General features: G+C 49.4%; 1 protein-coding gene across 1 annotated transcript; it reads right to left on the minus strand.

Annotated features, from left to right (window-relative positions):
- Positions 1-7,930: 7,930 nt before the first annotated feature.
- On the minus strand, positions 7,931-16,696 carry LOC121877995 (serine-rich adhesin for platelets-like; the record flags this gene model as incomplete). Its single annotated transcript, XM_042383954.1, has 14 exons — positions 7,931-8,046; positions 8,495-9,130; positions 9,241-9,480; positions 9,942-10,467; positions 10,845-10,963; positions 11,094-11,253; positions 11,341-11,706; positions 11,979-12,247; positions 13,200-13,344; positions 14,554-14,779; positions 14,904-14,947; positions 15,103-15,389; positions 15,514-16,124; positions 16,447-16,696. Coding segments are annotated over 14 exons (3,995 nt in total), but the record flags the coding sequence as incomplete, so codon positions are not given.
- Between the last annotated feature and the right edge of the window lie 881 nt (positions 16,697-17,577).

Consider the following 17,577-nt stretch of genomic DNA (forward strand, 5'->3'; position numbering starts at 1 on the left):
TAGTTACGTATTGCTGATAAAAAATTTCCAGATACACGATGTCTAAATAACACTTCGATATTTCTTACGTTACATGTGAAACATGAATATAAAAGGCATTGAGTTAAGGCATTACTTGCGTTGCTAGAGCTTGAACCACTTGAGCTTGAATACTAGTGTTTGAACTAATTGAGCTTTGAACTGCTAGAGCTTGAACTGCTATAGCTGAACTACCAGAGCTTGAACTACTCGAGCTCGAATTGCTAGAGCTTGTACTACCAGAGCTGAACCGATAGAGCCTGGAACTTATAGAGCTTGAACTGTTAGGCTGACCTGCTTGAACTTGAACTGCCAGAGCTGAATTCGATAGAGCTTGAACTGCTAGAGCTGAACTACAAGAGCTGGAACTGCTAGAGCAAACTGCAAGAACTGAACTGCTCGATCTTGAGCTGCTAGAGCAGGAACTGCTGAGCTTGAACTGCCAGAGCTTGAACAGCCAGAGCTGGATCTGCTAGAGCTGGATCTGCTGGAGCTGAGCTGCTAGAGCTGAGCTGCTAGAGCTTGAACAGCTAGAGCTGGAACTGCTGGAGCTTGAATTAATAGAGCTTGAACTGCTAAAGCTGGAACTGCTAGAGCTTGAGCAGCTAGAGCTGAACTGCTACAGATTGAACTGCTACAGCTGGAACTGCTAGAGCTTGAACTGCTGGAGATTGAACTGCTAGAGCTTGATCGGCTTAGAGCTGGAACTGCTACAAATTGAACTGCTAGAGCTGGAACTGATAGAGCTTGAGCAGCCAGAGCTGAACTGTTTGAGCTGAAATGCTAGAGCTGGAAGTGGCAACAGGCTTGAGTAGCCAAAGCTTGAACTGCTTGAGCTTAGAACTGCTAGAGCTGGAACTGAGTGAACTTGAACTGCCAGAGCTTGAACTGCTAGAACTGAACCGCTAGAGCTTGAACTGCTAGAGCTAGAACTGCTAGAGCTTGAACTGCTAGAGCTGGAGCTACTTGAGCTTGAACTGCTAGAGCTTGAAACGCCAGAGCTGGAAACGCCAGAGGAACTGCTAGAGCTTGAACAGCTTGAGCTGGAACTGCTAGAGCTGGAACTGCTAGAGCTGGAACTGCTGGAGCTTGAACTGCTAGGAGCTTGAACTGAGAGAGCTTGAACTGCTAGAGCTGGAACTGCCAGAGCTGGGACCAGAGCTGAACTGAGAGAGCTTGAACTACTAGAGCCAGAACTGCTAGAGCTGGAACCAAGAGCTTGAACTGAGAGAGCTTGAACTGATGGAGCTGAACTGGAAGAGCTGGAACTGCAAGAGCTGGAACTGCTAGAGCTGGAACCGGGAGAGCTTGAACTGAGAGAGCTTGAACTGCTAGAGCTGGAACTGCTAGAGCTGGAACTGCAGGAGCTGGAACTGCTAGAGCTTGAACCTTGAGCTGAACTGCTAGAGCTGAACTGCTAGAGCTTGAACTGCCAAAGCTTGAACTGCTAGAGGTGGAACTGCTAGAGCTGGAACTGCTAGAGCTGGAACTGCTAGAGCTGAACTGCTGCAGCTTGAACTGCTAGAGCTTGAACTGCTAGAGCTGGAACTGCTAGAGCTGGAACTGCTAGAGCTGGAACTGCTGGAGCTTGAACCATTGAGATGGAACTGCTAGGAGCTGAACTGCTAGAGCATGAACTGCATGAGCTTGAACTGCTAGAGCTGGAACTGCTAGAGCTGGAACTGCTAGCTTGAACTGCTAGAGCTGGAACTGATAGAGCTGAACTGCTAGAGCTTGAACTGCCAGAGCTGGAACTGCTAGAGCTGGAACTGCTAGATGAACTGCTAAAGCTTGAACTGCTAGAGCTGAACTGCTAGAGCTTGAACCTGCTAGAGCTGGAACTGCTAGAGCTGAACTGCTAGAGCTTGAACTGCTAGAGCTTGAACAGCTAGAGCTGGAAATGCTAGAGCTTGAACTGCCAAAGCTTGAACACTTAGAGCTGGAACTGCTAGAGCTGAACTGCTAGAGCTTGAACTGCTGGAGCTTGAACTGTTAGAGTTTGAACTGCTAGAGCTGGAACTCTAGAGCTGGAACTGCTAGAACTGACCAGAGCTGAACTCTAGAGCTTGAACTGCTAGGAGCTGAACTGCTAGAGCTGGAACTGCTAGAGCTGAACCGGAGGAGCTTGAACTGATAGAGCTTGAACTCAGAGCTTGAACTGCTAGAGCTAGAACTGCTAGAGCTGGAACCGCTAGAGCTTGAACTGATAGAGCTTGAACTGCATGAGCTGGAACCACTAGAGCTGGAACTGATAGAGCTTGAACTGCTAGAGCGAACTGCAGGAGCTTGAACTGCGAGAGCTTGAACTGCCAGAGCTGGAACTGCTAGAGCTGGAACTGCTAGAGCTGGAACTGCAGGAGCTTGAACTGCCAGAGCTTGAACTGCTAGGAGCTGAAGCTGCTAGAGCTGGACGTGCTAGGCGAACTGCCAGAGCTTGAACTACTAGAGCTGGAACTGCTAGAGCTTGAACTGCTGCAGCTGGAACCGCTAGAGCTTGAACTGAGAGAGCTTGAACCTGCTAGAGCTGGAACTGCCAGAGCGGAACTGCCAGAGCTTGAACTGCAAGAGATGGAACTGCTAGAGCTGAACTGCTAGAGCTGAACCTAGAGCTGAACTGATAGAGCTTGAACTGCTAGAGCTTGAACTGCTAGAGCTTGCAACTGCAAAGCTTGAACAGCTAGAGCGGAACTGCTAGAGGTTGAACGCTAGAGCTTGAACTGCTATGAGCTGAACTACCAGAGCTGGAACCGAGGAGCTTGAACTGCTAGAGCTTGAACTGCTAGAGCTGAACTGCTAGAGCTGGAACTGCTAGAGCTGGGAACTGCAGAGCTGGAACCGCTGAGCTTGAACTGAAGAGCTGAACTGCTGGAGCTTGAACTGCTAGAGCTTGAACTGCTAGAGCTTGAACTGCTAGAGCTGGAACCACAGGAGAGCTAGAACTGCTAGAGCTGGAACCGGCAGCTGAACTACAGAGCTTGAACTGCTAGAGCTGAACTGCAAGAGCTGGAACTGCTAGAGCTTGAACTGCTAGAGCTTGAACTGCTGGAGAGCTTGAACTGGGTAGAGCTTGGAACTGCTAGAGCTTGAACTGCTAGAGCTGAACTGCTGGAGATTGAACTGCTAGAGCTTGAACTGCTAGAGCTGAACTGCTAGAGCTTGAACTGCTAGAGCTGGAACTGCTAGAGCTTGAACAGCTAGAGCTGGAACTGCTAGAGCTGAGCTGAGAGTGGAACTGCCAGAGCTTGAACAGCTAGAGCTGGAACTGCTAGAGCGAACTAGAGCTGGAACTGCTTGAGCTGAACTCAGAGCAAAAGCTGAACTGCTAGAGCTTGAACTGCTAGAGCTGAACTGCTAGAGCTGGAACTGCTAGAGCTTGAACTGCTGAGCTTGAACTGCTAGAGAGCTTGAACTGCTAGAGCTGAACTCTAGAGCTTGAACTACTTAGAGCTGGAACTGCTAGAGCTTGAACTGCTAGAGCTTGAACTGCTAGAGCTGGAAACGCTAGAGGTGGAACAGTTAGAGCTTGAACTGCTAGAGCTGGAACTGCTAGAAATGCTAGAGCTGGAACTGCTAGAGCTGGAACTGCTAGAGCTTGAACTGCTAGAGCTTGAACTGCTAGAGCTTGAACTGAAGAGCTTGAACTGATAGAGCTTGAACTGCTAGAGCTGAACTACCAGAGCTGAACTGCTGAGCTGGAACCGGAGCTTGAACTGATAGAGCTTGAACTGCTAGAGCTTGAACTGCTAGAGCTGAACTGCTAGAGCTGGAACCGGGAGAGCTTGAACTGAGAGGTTGAACTGCTAGAGCTGAACTGTGAGCTGCAACTGCTAGAGCTGAACTGCTGGAGCTGAACTACTTGAGCTTGAACTGCTAGAGCTGGAACTGCTAGAGCTGGAACTGCTAGGAGCTGGAACCAGCAGAGCTGGAACTGGTAGAGCTGAACTGCTGGAGCTTGAACAGCTAGAGCTTGAACTGCTAGAGCTGTAGCTGCTAGAGCTGGAACTGCTAGAGCTGAACGGAGCTTGAACTACTTGAGATGGAACTGCTAGGAGCTGGAACTGCTAGAGCTTGAACCGCGAGAGCTTGAACTGAGAGAGCTTGAACTGCTAGAGCTGGAACTGCTAGAGCTGAACTGCTAGAGGTTGAACTGCTTGAGCTGAACTACTAGAGCTGGAACTGAGTGAGCTTGAACTGCTAGAGCTGAACTGCCAGAGCTGGAACTGCCAAAGCTGAACTGCTAGAGCTGAACTGCTAGAGCTTGAACTGCTAGAGCTGGAACTACTAGAGCTGAACCGGAGAGCTTGAACTGAGAGAGCTTGAACTCCTAGGAGCTGGAACTGCTAGAGCTTGAACTGCTAGGAGCTTGAACTGCTAGAGCTTGGAACACAAGAGCTTGAACTGAGAGAGCTGAACCTAGAGCTGGAACTGCTAGAGCTTGAACTGCTGGAGATTGAACTGCAGAGCTGATGCTAGAGCTGGAACTGCTACAGATTGAACTGCTAGAGCTGAACTGCCAGAGCTTGAGCAGGTAGAGCTGGAACTGCTTGAGCTTGAAATGCTAGAGCTGGAAGTGGTGCAGCTTGAAACGCTAAAGCTTGAACTGCTTGAGCTTGAACTGCTAGAGCTGAACTGAGTGAGCTTGAACTGCTAGAGCTTGAACTGCTAGAGCTTGAAATGCTAGAGCTGAACTGCTATAGCTTGAACTGCTAGAGCTTGAACTGCTAGAGCTTGAACTGCTAGAACTTGAGCTGCTAGAGCTTGAACTACTTGAGCTTGAACTGCTAGAGCTTGAACTCAGAGCTTGAACTGCTAGAGCTGGAAACGCTAGAGGTGGAACTGCTAGAGCTTGAACTGCTTGAGCTGAACTGCTAGAGCTGGAACTGCTAGAGCTGGAACTGCTGGAGCTTGAACTGCTAGAGCTTGAACTGCTAGAGCTTGAACTGCTAGAGCTGAACTGCCAATGCGTGAACTGTTAGAGGTGGAACTGCTAGAGGTGGAACTTCTAGAGGTGGAACTGCTAGAGCTGGAACCGGGAGAGCTTGAACTGAGAGAGCTTGAACTGCTAGAGCTGGAACTGCTAGAGCTGGGACCGGGAGAGCTTGAACTGAGAGAGCTTGAACTACTAGAGCTGGAACTGTTAGAGCTAGAACTGCTAGAGCTGCAAACCGGAAGAGCTTGAACTGAGAGAGCTTGGAACTGATGGAGCTTGAACTGAAGAGCTTGAACTGCTAGAGCTGAACTGCTAGAGCTGGAACTGGAGAGCTTGAACTGAGAGCTTGAACTGCTAGAGCTGGAACTGCTAGAGCTGCAACTGCTAGAGCTGGAACTGCTGGAGCGAGAACTACTTGAGCTTGAACTGCTAGAGCTGGAACTGCTGGAGCTTGAACTGCTAGAGCTTGAACTGCTAGAGCTGAACTGCTAGAGCTTGAACTGCTAGAGCTGTAGCTGCTAGAGCTGAAAGGCATAGAGCTGGAAGTGCCGGAGCTTGAACTACTTGAGATGGAACTGCTAGAGCTGGAACTGCTAGAGCATGAACTGCATGAGCTTGAACTGCTAGAGCTGGAACTGCTTGCTTGAACTGATAGAGCTGGAGCTGCAAGAGGTGGAACTGCCAAAGCTTGAACTGCTGGAGCTTGAACTGCAAGAGCTTGAACTGCTAGAGCTGAACTGCTAGAGCTGGAACCGGAGAGCTTGAACTGATAGAGCTTGAACTGCTAGAGCTGGAACTACTAGAGCTTGAACTGCTAGGGCTTGAACTGCTAGAGCTTGAACTGCTAGAGCTGAACTGCTAGAGCTGGAACTGCTAGAGCTGGAACTGTTGGAGCTTGAACTGCTAGAGCTTGAACTGCCAGAGCTTGAAATACTTGAGCTGGAACTGCTAGAGCTTGAACTGCTAGAGCTGAACTGCTGGAGCTTGAACTGCTAGAGCTTGAACTGCTAGAGCTTGAATTGCTTGAGCTTGAACTGCTAGAGCTGGAGCTGCTAGAGCTGGAACTGCCAAAGCTTGAACTGCTAGAGCTGGATCTGCTAGAGCTGGATCTGCTAGAGCTGGAACTGCTAGAGCAGGAACTGCCAGAACAGGAACTGCTAGAGCTGGAACCGCTAGAGCTGGAACTAGTAAAGCTTGAGCAGCTAGAGCCTGAACTGCAGAGAGCTTGAACTGCTAGAGCTGGAACTGCTAAAGCTGGAACTCCTGGAGATTGAACTGCTAGAGCTTGCTAGAGCTGGAGATGCTAGAACTTGAACTGCCATAGCTTGAGCACTTAGAGCTGAACTGCTGGAGCTTGAACTGCTGGAGCTTGAACTGCTGGAGCTTGAACTGCTAGAGCTAGAAATGCTAGAGCTTGAGCTGCTACAGCTGAACAGCTAGAGCTTGAGCAGGTAGAGCTGGAACTTCTAGAGCTTGAACTGCTAGACGTTGAACTGCTTGAGCTGGAACTACTAGAGCTGGAACCGAGTGAGCTTGAACTGCTAGAGCTTGAACTGCTAGAGCTTGTACTGCTAGAGCTGAACTGCTAGAGCTGGAACTGATAGAGCTTGAACTGCTAGAGCTGAACTGCATGAGCTGGAACTACTAGAGCTGAACTGAGTGAGCTTGAACTGCTAGAGCTGAACTGCTAGAGCTTGAACTGCTAGAGCTTGAACTGCTAGAGCTGAACTGCTAGAGCTGTAACTGAAATAGCTTGAACTGCTGGGCTTGAACGGCTAGAGCTGAGCTGATACAGCTTGAACTACTTGAGCTGGAACTGCTAGAGCTTGAACTGCTACAGCTGAACTGCTGAGCTAGAAACGCCAGAGGTGAACTGCTAGAGCTTGAACTGCTAGAGCTGAACTGCCAGAGCTAGAACTGCTGGCTTGAACTGCTAGAGCTTGAACTGCAGAGCTTGAACTGCTAGAGCTTGAACTGCTAGAGCTGGAACTGCCAAAGCGTGAACTGTTAGATGTGGAACTGCTAGAGGTGGAACTTCTAGAGCTAGAAATGCTAGAGCTGGAACCGGCAGAGCTTGAACTCAGAGAGCTTGAACTGCTAGAGCTAGAACTGCTAGAGCTGGAACCGGGAGAGCTTGAACTGAGAGAGCTTGAACTGCAAGAGCTTGAACTGCTAGAGCTGGAACTGCTACAGCTGGAACCTGGAGAGCTTGAACTGAGAGAGCTTGAACTGCTAGAGCTGGAACTGCTAGAGCTGGAACACTACAGATCGAACTGCGACTGGAACTGCCAGAGCTGAAACTGCTAGACCTTGAACTGCTAGAGGTGGAACTGCTAGAGCTTGAACTGCTTGAGCTGGAACTGCTAGAGCTGGAACTGCTAGACCTGGAACTGCTGGAGCTTGAGCTGCTAGAGCTTGAACTGCTAGAGCTTGAACTGCTAGAGCTGCAGCTGCTAGAGCTGAAACTGCCAAAGCGTGAACTGCTAGAGGTGGAACTGCTAGAGGTGGAACTTCTAGAGCTGAGACTGCTAGAGTTGGAACCGGGAGAGTTTGAACTGAGAGAGCTTGAACTGCTAGAGCTGGAACTGATAGAGCTGGAACCGGAAGAGCTTGAACTGAGAGAGCTTGAACTGCGAGAGCTGGAACTATTAGAGCTAGAACTGCTATAGCTGGAACCGGGAGAGCTTGAACTGAGAGAGCTTGAACTGCTGGAGCTTGAACTGCAAGAGCTTGAACTGCTGGAGCTTGAGCAGCTAGAGCTGGAACTGCTACAGATTGAACTGCTACAGCTGGAACTGCTAAAGCTTGAACTGCTGGAGATTGAACTGCTAGAGCTTGATCGGCTAGAGGTGGAACTGCTACAGATTGAACTGCTAGAGCTGGAACTGCTAGAGCTGGAGCAGCTAAAGCTGGAACTGCTTGAGCATGAAATGCTCGAGCTGGAACTGGTACAGCTTGAGCAGCTAAAGCTTGAACTGCTTGTCATTGAACTGCTAGAGCTGGAACTGCAAGAGCTTGAGCTCCTAGAGCTGGAATTGCTAGAGCTGGAACGTATAGAGCTTGAAGTGCTAGAGCAGGAACTGCTAGAGCTGGAACTGCTAGAGATTGAGAAGCTAGAGTTTGAACTGCTAGAGCTTGAACTGCTAGAGCAGGAACTGCTAGAGCTGGAACTGCTACAGCTTGAACTGCTACAGCTAGAACTGCTACAGCTGGAAATGCTAAAGCTGGAACTGCCAAAGAATGAACTGCTACAGCTTGAACAGCTAGAGCTGGATCTGCTAAAGCTGGAACAGTTACAGCCTGAACTGCTAGAGCTGGAAATGCTAGAGCTGGAACACCTAGAGCTGGAACCGAAACTGCTAGAGCTTGAACTGCTGGAGCTGGAACTGCTAGAACAGGAACTGATAGAGCTGGAACTGAAACTGCTTGAACTGGAACTGCTAGAGCTGGAACTGCTAGAGCAGGAACTGCTAGAGCTGGAACTGATAGAGCAGGAACTGCTAGAGCTGGAACTGCTAGAGCTGGAACTGCTAGAGCTGGAACTACTAAAGCTTGAGCAGCTAGAGCTTGAACTGCTAGAGCTGGAACTGCTAGAGCTGGACCTCCTGGAGATTAAACTGCTAGAGCATGAGCAGCTAGAGCTGGAGAACCTAGAGCTTGAACTGCCATAGCTTGAGCACTTAGAGCTTGAACTGCTGGAGCTTGAACTGCTAGAGCTGGACCTGCTAGAGCTGGAGCTGCTACAGCTGGAACAGCTAGAGCTTGAGCAGGTAAAGCTGGAACTGCTAGAGCTTGAACTGCTAGAGCTTGAACTGCTTGAGCTGGAACTACTAGACCTGGAACTGAGTGAGCTTGAACTGCTAGAGCTTGAACTGCTAGAGCTGGATCTGCTAGAGCTGGAACTGGTAGAGCTTGAACTGCTAGAACTTGAAATGCTTGAGCTGGAACTACTAGATCTGGAACTGAGTGAGCTTGAACTGCTAGAGCTTGAACTGGTAGAGCTTGAACTGCTAGAACTTGAACTGCTAGAGCTTGAACTGCTAGAGGTTGAACTACTTGAGCTGGAACTGCTAGAGCTTGAACTGCAAGAGCTTGAATGGCTAGAGCTTGAAACGCTAGAGGTGGAACTGCTAGAGCTTGAACTGCTAGAGCTGGAACAGCTAGAGCTGGAACTGCTGGAGCTTGAACTGCTAGAACTTGAACTGCTAGAGCTTGAACTGCTAGAGCTGGAACTGCCAAAGCGTGAACTGTTAGGGATGGAACTGCTAGAGGTGGAACTTCTAGAGCTGGACCTGCGAGAGCTGGAACCGGGAGAGCTTGAACTGAGAGAGCTTGAACTGCTGGAGCTTGAACTGCAAGAGCTTGAACTGCTAGAGCTCGAACTGCTACAGCTGGAACCGGGAGAACTTGAACTGAGAGAGCTTGAACTTCTAGAGCTGGAACTGCTAGAGCTGGAAATGCTAGAGATCGAACTGCTTGAGCTGGAACTGCTAGAGCTTGAGCTGCTACAGCTTGAGCTGCTACAGCTTGAACTGCTAGAGCTGGAGCTGCTAGAGCTGGAACTGCTAGAGCTTGAGACAGGAGAGCTTGAACTGACAGAGCGTTTAATACTAGAGCTGGAACTGCTAGTGCTGGAACTGCTAGAGCATGAACTGCATGAGCTTGAACTGCTAGAGCTGGAACTGCTTAGCTTGAACTGATAGGCTGGAGCTGCTAGAGCTGGAACTGCCAAAAGCTTGTACTGCTGGGCTTGAACTGCAAACTTGAACTGCTAGAACTGGAACTGCTGAGCTGGAACCAGAGAGCAGACTGACAGAGCTGGAGCTGCTAGAGCTGGAACTGCCAAAGCTTGAACAACTGGAAAGCAACTTCTTCAGAGGCGTGAAGTGCTAGAGCTTGAACTGATAGAGCTGGAACTGCTAGAGCTGGAACTGCTAGAGCTGAGAACTGCTGGAGCAGACAGCTAGGCTTGAACTACTAGAGCTTAAAATACTTGGAGGTGGAACGCTGCTAGAGCTTGAACTGGTGGCGCTTGAACTGCTAGAGCTTAAACTGCTTGAGCTTGAACTGCTTGAGCTGGAGCTGCTACTAGAGCTGGAACTGTTAGAGCTAGAACTGCTAGAGCTGGAACCGAGGGAGCTTGAACTGAGAGAGCTTGAATTGCTGGAGCTTGAACTGCAAGAGCTTAAACTGGTAGAGCTGGAACTGCTAGAGCTGGAACCGGGAGAGCTTGAACTGGGAGAGCTTGAACTGCTAGACCGGGAACTGCTAGAGCTGGAACTGCTGGAGCTTGAACTACTTGAACTTGAACTTCTACAGCTGGAACTGTTAGAGCTTGAACTGCTAGAGCTTGAACTGGTAGAACTGGAGCTGCTAGAGCTTGAACTACTTGAGCTGGAACTGCTAGAGCTTGAACTGCTAGAGCTTGAACTGCGAGAGCATGAACTGGTAGATATGGAGCTGCTAGAGCTGGAACTGCTAGAGCTGGAACTGCTGGAGCTTGAACTGCTTGAGCTGGAACTGCTACAGCTGGAACTGCTAGAGCTTGAACCGAGAGAGCTTGAACTGAGAGAGTTTAAACTGCTAGAGCTGGAACTGCTAGAGCATGAACTGCAAGAGATTAAACTGCTAGAGCTGGAACTGCTTGAGCTTGAACTGTAAGAACTGGAGCTGATAGAGCTGGAACTGCCAAAGCTTAAACTGCGAGAGATGGAACTGCTAGAGGTGGAACTGCTAGAGCTGGAATTGCTAGAGCTGGAACTGCTGGAGCTTGAACTACTTGAGCTGGAACTGCTACAGGTGGAACTGCTAGAGCTTGAACCGGGATAGCTTGAACTGAGAGAGCTGGAACTGCAAGAGCTGGAACTGCTAGATTTTGAACTGCTAGAGCTTGAACTGCTAGAGCTTGAACTGCTAGATTTTGAACTGCTCGAGCTGGAACTCCTTGATCTGGGACTGCTGCAGCTTGAACTGCTAGCGCTTGAACTGCTAGAGCTTGAAATGCTAGAGCTGGAACTGCCAGAGAATGAACTACTACAGCTTGAACAGCCAGAGCCTGAGCTGCTAAAGCTGAAAGAGCTACAGCCTGAACTGCTAGAGCTGGAACTGCTAGAGCTGTAACTACTAGAGCTGGAACCGTAACTACTAGAGCTTGAACTGCTATAGCTGGAACTGCTAGAACAGGAACTGATAGAACTGGAACTGAAACTGGTGGAGCTGGAACTGCTAGAACTGCTAGAACTGGAACTGCTAGAGCAGGAACTGCTAAAGCTGGAACTGCTAGAACAGGAACTGCTAGAGCTGGAACTGATAGAGCTGGAACTGCTAGAGCTGGAACTACTAAAGCTTGAGCAGCTAGAGCTTGAACTGCTGGAGATGGAACTGCTAGAGCTGGAACTGCTAGAGCTGGAACTCCTGGAGATTGAACTGCTAGAGCTTGAGCACCTAGAGCTGGAGATGCTAGAGCTTGAACTGCCATAGCTTGAGCACTTAGAGCTTAAACTGCTGGAGCTTGAACTGCTAGAGCTGGAACTGCTAGAGCTTGAGCTGCAACAGCTGGAACAGCTAGAGCTTGAGCAGGTAGAGCTGGAACTGCTAGAGCTTGAACAGCTAGAGCTTGAACTGCTAGAGCTTGAACTGCTTGAGCTGTAACTACTAGAGCTGGAACTGAGTGAGCTTGAACTGCTAGAGCTTGAACTGCTAGAGCTGGAACTGCTAGAGATTGAACTGCTAGAGCTTGAACTGCTAGAGCTTGAACTGCTAGAGTTTGAACTGCTAGAGCTGGAGCGCTTTCGGGAGCTTGAACTGCTAGAGCTTGAACTGCTAGAGCTTGAGCTGCTAGAGCTTGAACTACTTGAGCTGGAACTGCTAGAGCTTGAACTGCTAGAGGTGGAACTGCTAGAGCTTGAACTGCTTGAGCTGGAACTGCTAGAGCTGGAACCACAGAGCTGAACTGTTGGAGCTTTGCTGCTAGAGCTTGAACTGCTAGAGCTTGAACTGCTAGAGCTGGAGCTGCTAGAGCTGGAACTGCCAAAGCGTGAACTGCTAGAGGTGGAACTGCTAGAGGTGGAACTTCTAGAGCTAAGACTGCTAGAGTTGGAACTGGCAGAGCTTGAACTGAGAGAGCTTGAACTGCTAGAGGTGGAACTAATAGAGCTGGAACCGGAAGAGCTTGAACTGCTGGAGCTTGAGCAGCTAGAGCTGGAACTGCTACAGATTGAACTGGTACAGCTAGAAATGCTAAAGCTTGAACTGCTGGAGATTGAACTGCTAGAGGTTGATCGGCTAGAGGTGGAACTGCTACAGATTGAACAGCTAGAGCTGGAACTGCTAGAGCTTGAGCAGCTAGAGCTGGAACTGCTTGAGCTTGAAATGCTCGAACTGGAACTGGTACAGCTTGAGCAGCTAAAGCTTGAACTGCTTGTCCTTGAACTGCTAAAGCTGGAACTACAAGAGCTTGAGCTCCTAGAGTTGAAATTGCTAGAGCTGGAACTTATAGAGCTTGAAGTGCTAGAGCAGGAACTGCTAGAGCTGGAACTGCTAGAGATTGAGAAGCTAGAGCTTGAACTGCTAGAGCAGGAACTGCTAGAGCTGGAACTGCTAGAGCTTGAACTGCTACAGCTGGAACTGCTACAGCTGGAAATGCTAAAGCTGGAACTGCCAGAGAATGAACTGCTATAGCTTGAACAGCTAGAGCTGGATCTGCTAAAGCTGGAAGAGTTACAGCCTGAACTGCTAGAGCTGGAAATGCTAGAGCTAGAACACCTAGAGCTGGAACCGAAACTGCTAGAGATTGAACTGCTAGAGCTGGCACTGCTAGAACAGGAACTGATAGAGCTGGAACTGAAACTGCTTGAGCTGGAACTGCTAGAGCTGGAACTGCTAGAGCAGTATCTGCTAGAGCTGGAACTGCTAGAGCTAGAACCGCTAGAGCTGGAACTACTAAAGCTTGAGCAGCTAGAGCTTGAACTGCTAGAGCTGGAACTGCTAGAGCTGGAACTCCTAGAGAATGAACTGCTAGAGCTTGAGCAGCTAGAGCTGGATATGCTAGAGCTTGAACTGCCATAGCTTGAGCACTTAGAGCGTGAACTGCTGGAGCTTGAACTGCTAGAGCTGGAACTGCTAGAGCTTGAACTGCTAGAGCTGGAGCAGGCAGAGCTGAACTGCTAGAGCCTGAACTGCTAGAGATTGAACTGCTAGGGAGCTGGGAACTGCTAGGAGCTGGAACTGCTAGAGCTTGAACTGCTAGAACTTGAACTGCTTGAGCTGGAAACTACTAGAGCTGGAACCGAGTGAGCTTGAACTGCTAGAGCTTGAACTGCAGAGCTTGAACTGGTAGAGCTTGAACTGGAAGCTAGAGCTTGAAATCTGGGAGCTGAACTACTTGACCTGAACCGCTAGAGCTTGAACCGCTAGAGCTTGAATGGCTAGGAGCTGGAAACGGCCAGAGGTGAACCAAGCAGGAGCTTGAATCTGCCAGAGCTGAAACTTACAGAGCTGGAACTGCTGGAGCTTGAACTGCTAGAGCTTGAACTGCTAGAGCTGGAACTGCCAAAGCGTGAACTGTTAGATGTGGAACTGCTAGAGGTGGAACTTCTAGAGCTAGAACTGCTAGAGCTGGAACCGGCAGAGCTTGAACTGAGAGAGCTTGAACTGCAAGAGCTTGAACTGCTAGAGCTGGAACTGCTACAGCTGGAACCGGGAGAGCTTGAACTGAGAGAACTTGAACTGCTAGAGCTGGAACTGCTTGAGCTGGAACTGCTACAGATCGAACTGCTTGAACTGGAACTGCTAGAGCTTGAACTGCTAGAGCTTGAACTGCTAGAGCTTGAGCTGCTAGAGCTTGAACTACTTGAGCTGGAGCTGCTACAGCTTGAACTGCTAGAGCTTGAACTGCTTGAGCTGGAACTGCTAGAGCTGGAACTGCAAGAGCTTGAGCTCCTAGAGCTGGAATTGCTAGAGCTGGATCTTATAGAGCTGGAAGTGCTAGAGCAGGAACTGCTAGAGCTGGAACTGCTAGAGATTGAGAAGCTAGAGCTTGAACTGCTAGAGCAGGAACTGCTAGAGCTGGAAATGCTAGAGCTTGAACTGCTACAGCTGGAACTGCTACAGCTGGAAATGCTAAAGCTGGAACTGCCAGAGAATGAACTGCTACTGCTCGAACAGGTAGAGCTGGATCTGCTAAAGCTGGAAAAGTTACAGCCCGGATTGCTAGAGCTGGAAATGCTAGAGCTGGAACACCTAGAGCTGGAACCGAAACTGCTAGAGCTTGAACTGCTAGAGCTGGAACTGCTAGAACAGGAACTGATAGAGATCGAACTGCTTGAGCTGGAACTGCTAGAGCTTGAACTGCTAGAGCTTGAACTGCTAGAGCTTGAGCTGCTAGAGCTTGAACTACTTGAGCTGAAACTGCTAGAGCTTGAACTGCTAGAGGTGGAACTGCTAGAGCTTGAACTGCTTGAGCTGGAACTGCTAGAGCTGGAACTGCTAGAGCAGTATCTGCTAGAGCTGGAACTGCTAGAGCTAGAACCGCTAGAGCTGGAACTACTAAAGCTTGAGCAGCTAGAGCTTGAACTGCTAGAGCTGGAACTGCTAGAGCTGGAACTACTTGAGATTGAACTGCTAGAGCTTGAGCAGCTAGAGCTGGATATGCTAGAGCTTGAACTGCCATAGCTTGAGCACTTAGAGCGTGAACTGCTGGAGCTTGAACTGCTAGAGCTGGAACTGCTAGAGCTTGAGCTGCTACAGCTGGAACAGCTAGAGCTTAAGCAGGTAGAGCTGGAACTGCTAGAGCTTGAACTGCTAGAGCTTGAACTGCTTGAGCTGTAACTACTAGAGGTGGAACTGAGTGAGCTTGAACTGCTAGAGCTTGAACTGCTAGAGAGAACTTGAACTGCTAGAGCTGTAACTGCAAGAGCTGAACTGCTAGAACTTGAACTGCTTGAGCTGGAACTACTAGAGCTGGAACTGGAGTGAGCTTGAACTGCTAGTGAGCTTGAACTGCTAGAGCAGACTGGTGGGGAGCTTGAGAAATGCTTTAAGAGCAAGACTGCTTGAGCCTGGAACTGCTGCTAGAGCTTGAACTGCTAGGCTTGAATGGCTAGAGCTGGAAACGCTAGAGGTGGAACTGCTAGAGCTTGAACTGCTAGGCTGGAACTGCTAGAGCTGGAACTGCTGGAGCTTGAACTGCTAGAGCTTGAACTGCTAGAGCTTGAACTGCTAGAGCTGGAACTGCCAAAGCGTGAACTGTTAGATGTGGAACTGCTAGAGGTGGAACTTCTAGAGCTAGAAATGCTAGAGCTGGAACCGGCAGAGCTTGAACTCAGAGAGCTTGAACTGCTAGAGCTAGAACTGCTAGAGCTGGAACCGGGAGAGCTTGAACTGAGAGAGCTTGAACTGCAAGAGCTTGAACTGCTAGAGCTGGAACTGCTACAGCTGGAACCTGGAGAGCTTGAACTGAGAGAGCTTGAACTGCTAGAGCTGGAACTGCTAGAGCTGGAACTGCTACAGATCGAACTGTGAACTGGAACTGCTAGAGCTTGAACTGCTAGAGCAGACACTTTGACTTGAGCTGCTAGAGCTTGAACTGCTTGAGCTGGAACTGCTAGAACTTGAACTGCTAGAGGTGGAACTGCTGAAGCTTGAACTGCTTGAGCTGGAACTGCTAGAGCTGGAACTGCAAGAGCTTGAGCTCCTAGAGCTGGAATTGCTAGAGCTGGATCTTATAGAGCTTGAAGTGCTAGAGCAGGAACTGCTAGAGCTGGAACTGCTAGAGATTGAGAAGCTAGAGCTTGAACTGCTAGAGCAGGAACTGCTAGAGCTGGAAATGTTAGAGCTTGAACTGCTACAGCTGGAACTGCTACAGCTGGAAATGCTAAAGCTGGAACTGCCAGAGAATGAACTGCTACTGCTTGAACAGCTAGAGCTGGATCTGCTAAAGCTGGAAGAGTTACAGCCCGGATTGCTAGAGCTGGAAATGCTAGAGCTGGAACACCTAGAGCTGGAACCGAAACTGCTAGAGCTTGAACTGCTAGAGCTGGAACTGCTAGAACAGGAACTGATAGAGATCGAACTGCTTGAGCTGGAACTGCTAGAGCTTGAACTGCTAGAGCTTGAACTGCTGGAGCTTGAGCTGCTAGAGCTTGAACTACTTGAGCTGAAACTGCTAGAGCTTGAACTGCTAGAGGTGGAACTGCTAGAGCTTGAACTGCTTGAGCTGGAACTGCTACAGCTGGAACTGCTAGAGCAGTATCTGCTAGAGCTGGAACTGCTAGAGCTAGAACCGCTAGAGCTGGAACTACTAAAGCTTGAGCAGCTAGAGCTTGAACTGCTAGAGCTGGAACTGCTAGAGCTGGAACTCCTGGAGATTGAACTGCTAGAGCTTGAGCAGCTAGAGCTGGATATGCTAGAGCTTGAACTGCCATAGCTTGAGCACTTAGAGCTTGAACTGCTGGAGCTTGAACTGCTAGAGCTGGAACTGCTAGAGCTTGAGCTGCTACAGCTTGAACAGCTGGAAGCTTGAGCAGGTAGAGCTTGAACTGCTAGAGCAGACTGCTAGAGCTTGAACTGCTTGAGCTGGAACTACTAGAGGTGGAGACTGAGTGAGCTTGAACTGCTGGGGGAAGCGAGGGCTACTGAGAGATTGAACTGCTGGAGCTGGAACTGCTAGAGCTGGAACTAGAGCTTGAACTGCTAGAAACTTGAACTGCCAGGCTGGAAACGCTAGAGGTGGAACTGCTAGAGCTTGAACTGCGAGAGCTGGAACCCCAGTAGAGCTGGAACTGCTGGAGCTTGAACTGCTAGAGCTTGAACTGCTGAGCTTGAACTGCTAGAGCTGGAACTGCCAAAGCGTGAACTGTTAGATGTGGAACTGCTAGAGGTGGAACTTCTAGAGCTAGAACTGCTAGAGCTGGAACCGGCAGAGCTTGAACTCAGAGAGCTTGAACTGCTAGAGCTAGAACTGCTTGAGCTGGAACCGGGAGAGCTTGAACTGAGAGAGCTTGAACTGCAAGAGCTTGAACTGCTAGAGCTGGAACTGCTACAGCTGGAACCGGGAGAGCTTGAACTGAGAGAGATTGAACTGCTAGAGCTGGAACTGCATGAGCTGGAACTGCTACAGATCGAACTGCTTGAACTGGAACTGCTAGAGCTTGAACTACTAGAGCTTGAACTGCTAGAGCTTGAGGTGCTAGAGCTTGAACTACTTGAGCTGGAACTGCTAGAGCTTGAACTGCTAGAGGTGGAACTGCTAGAGCTTGAACTGCTTGAGCTGGAACTGCTAGAGCTGGAACTGCAAGAGCTTGAGCTCCTAGAGCTGGAATTGCTAGAGCTGGATCTTATAGAGCTTGAAGTGCTAGAGCAGGAATTGCTAGAGCTGGAACTGCTAGAGATTGAGAAGCTAGAGCTTAAACTGCTAGAGCAGGAACTGCTAGAGCTGGAAATGCTAGAGCTTGAACTGCTACAGCTGGAACTGCTACAGCTGGAAATGCTAAAGCTGGAACTGCCAGAGAATGAACTGCTACTGCTTGAACAGCTAGAGCTGGATCTGCTAAAGCTGGATGAGTTACAGCCCGGATTGCTAGAGCTGGAAATGCTAGAGAGCAATACGTAACCGAACGAAGTACACTGAA

This window comes from Homarus americanus, unplaced genomic scaffold (assembly GCF_018991925.1).
Source record: "Homarus americanus isolate GMGI-L3 unplaced genomic scaffold, GMGI_Hamer_2.0 scaffold43875, whole genome shotgun sequence".
Classification (NCBI taxonomy): Eukaryota; Metazoa; Arthropoda; class Malacostraca; order Decapoda; family Nephropidae; genus Homarus; species Homarus americanus.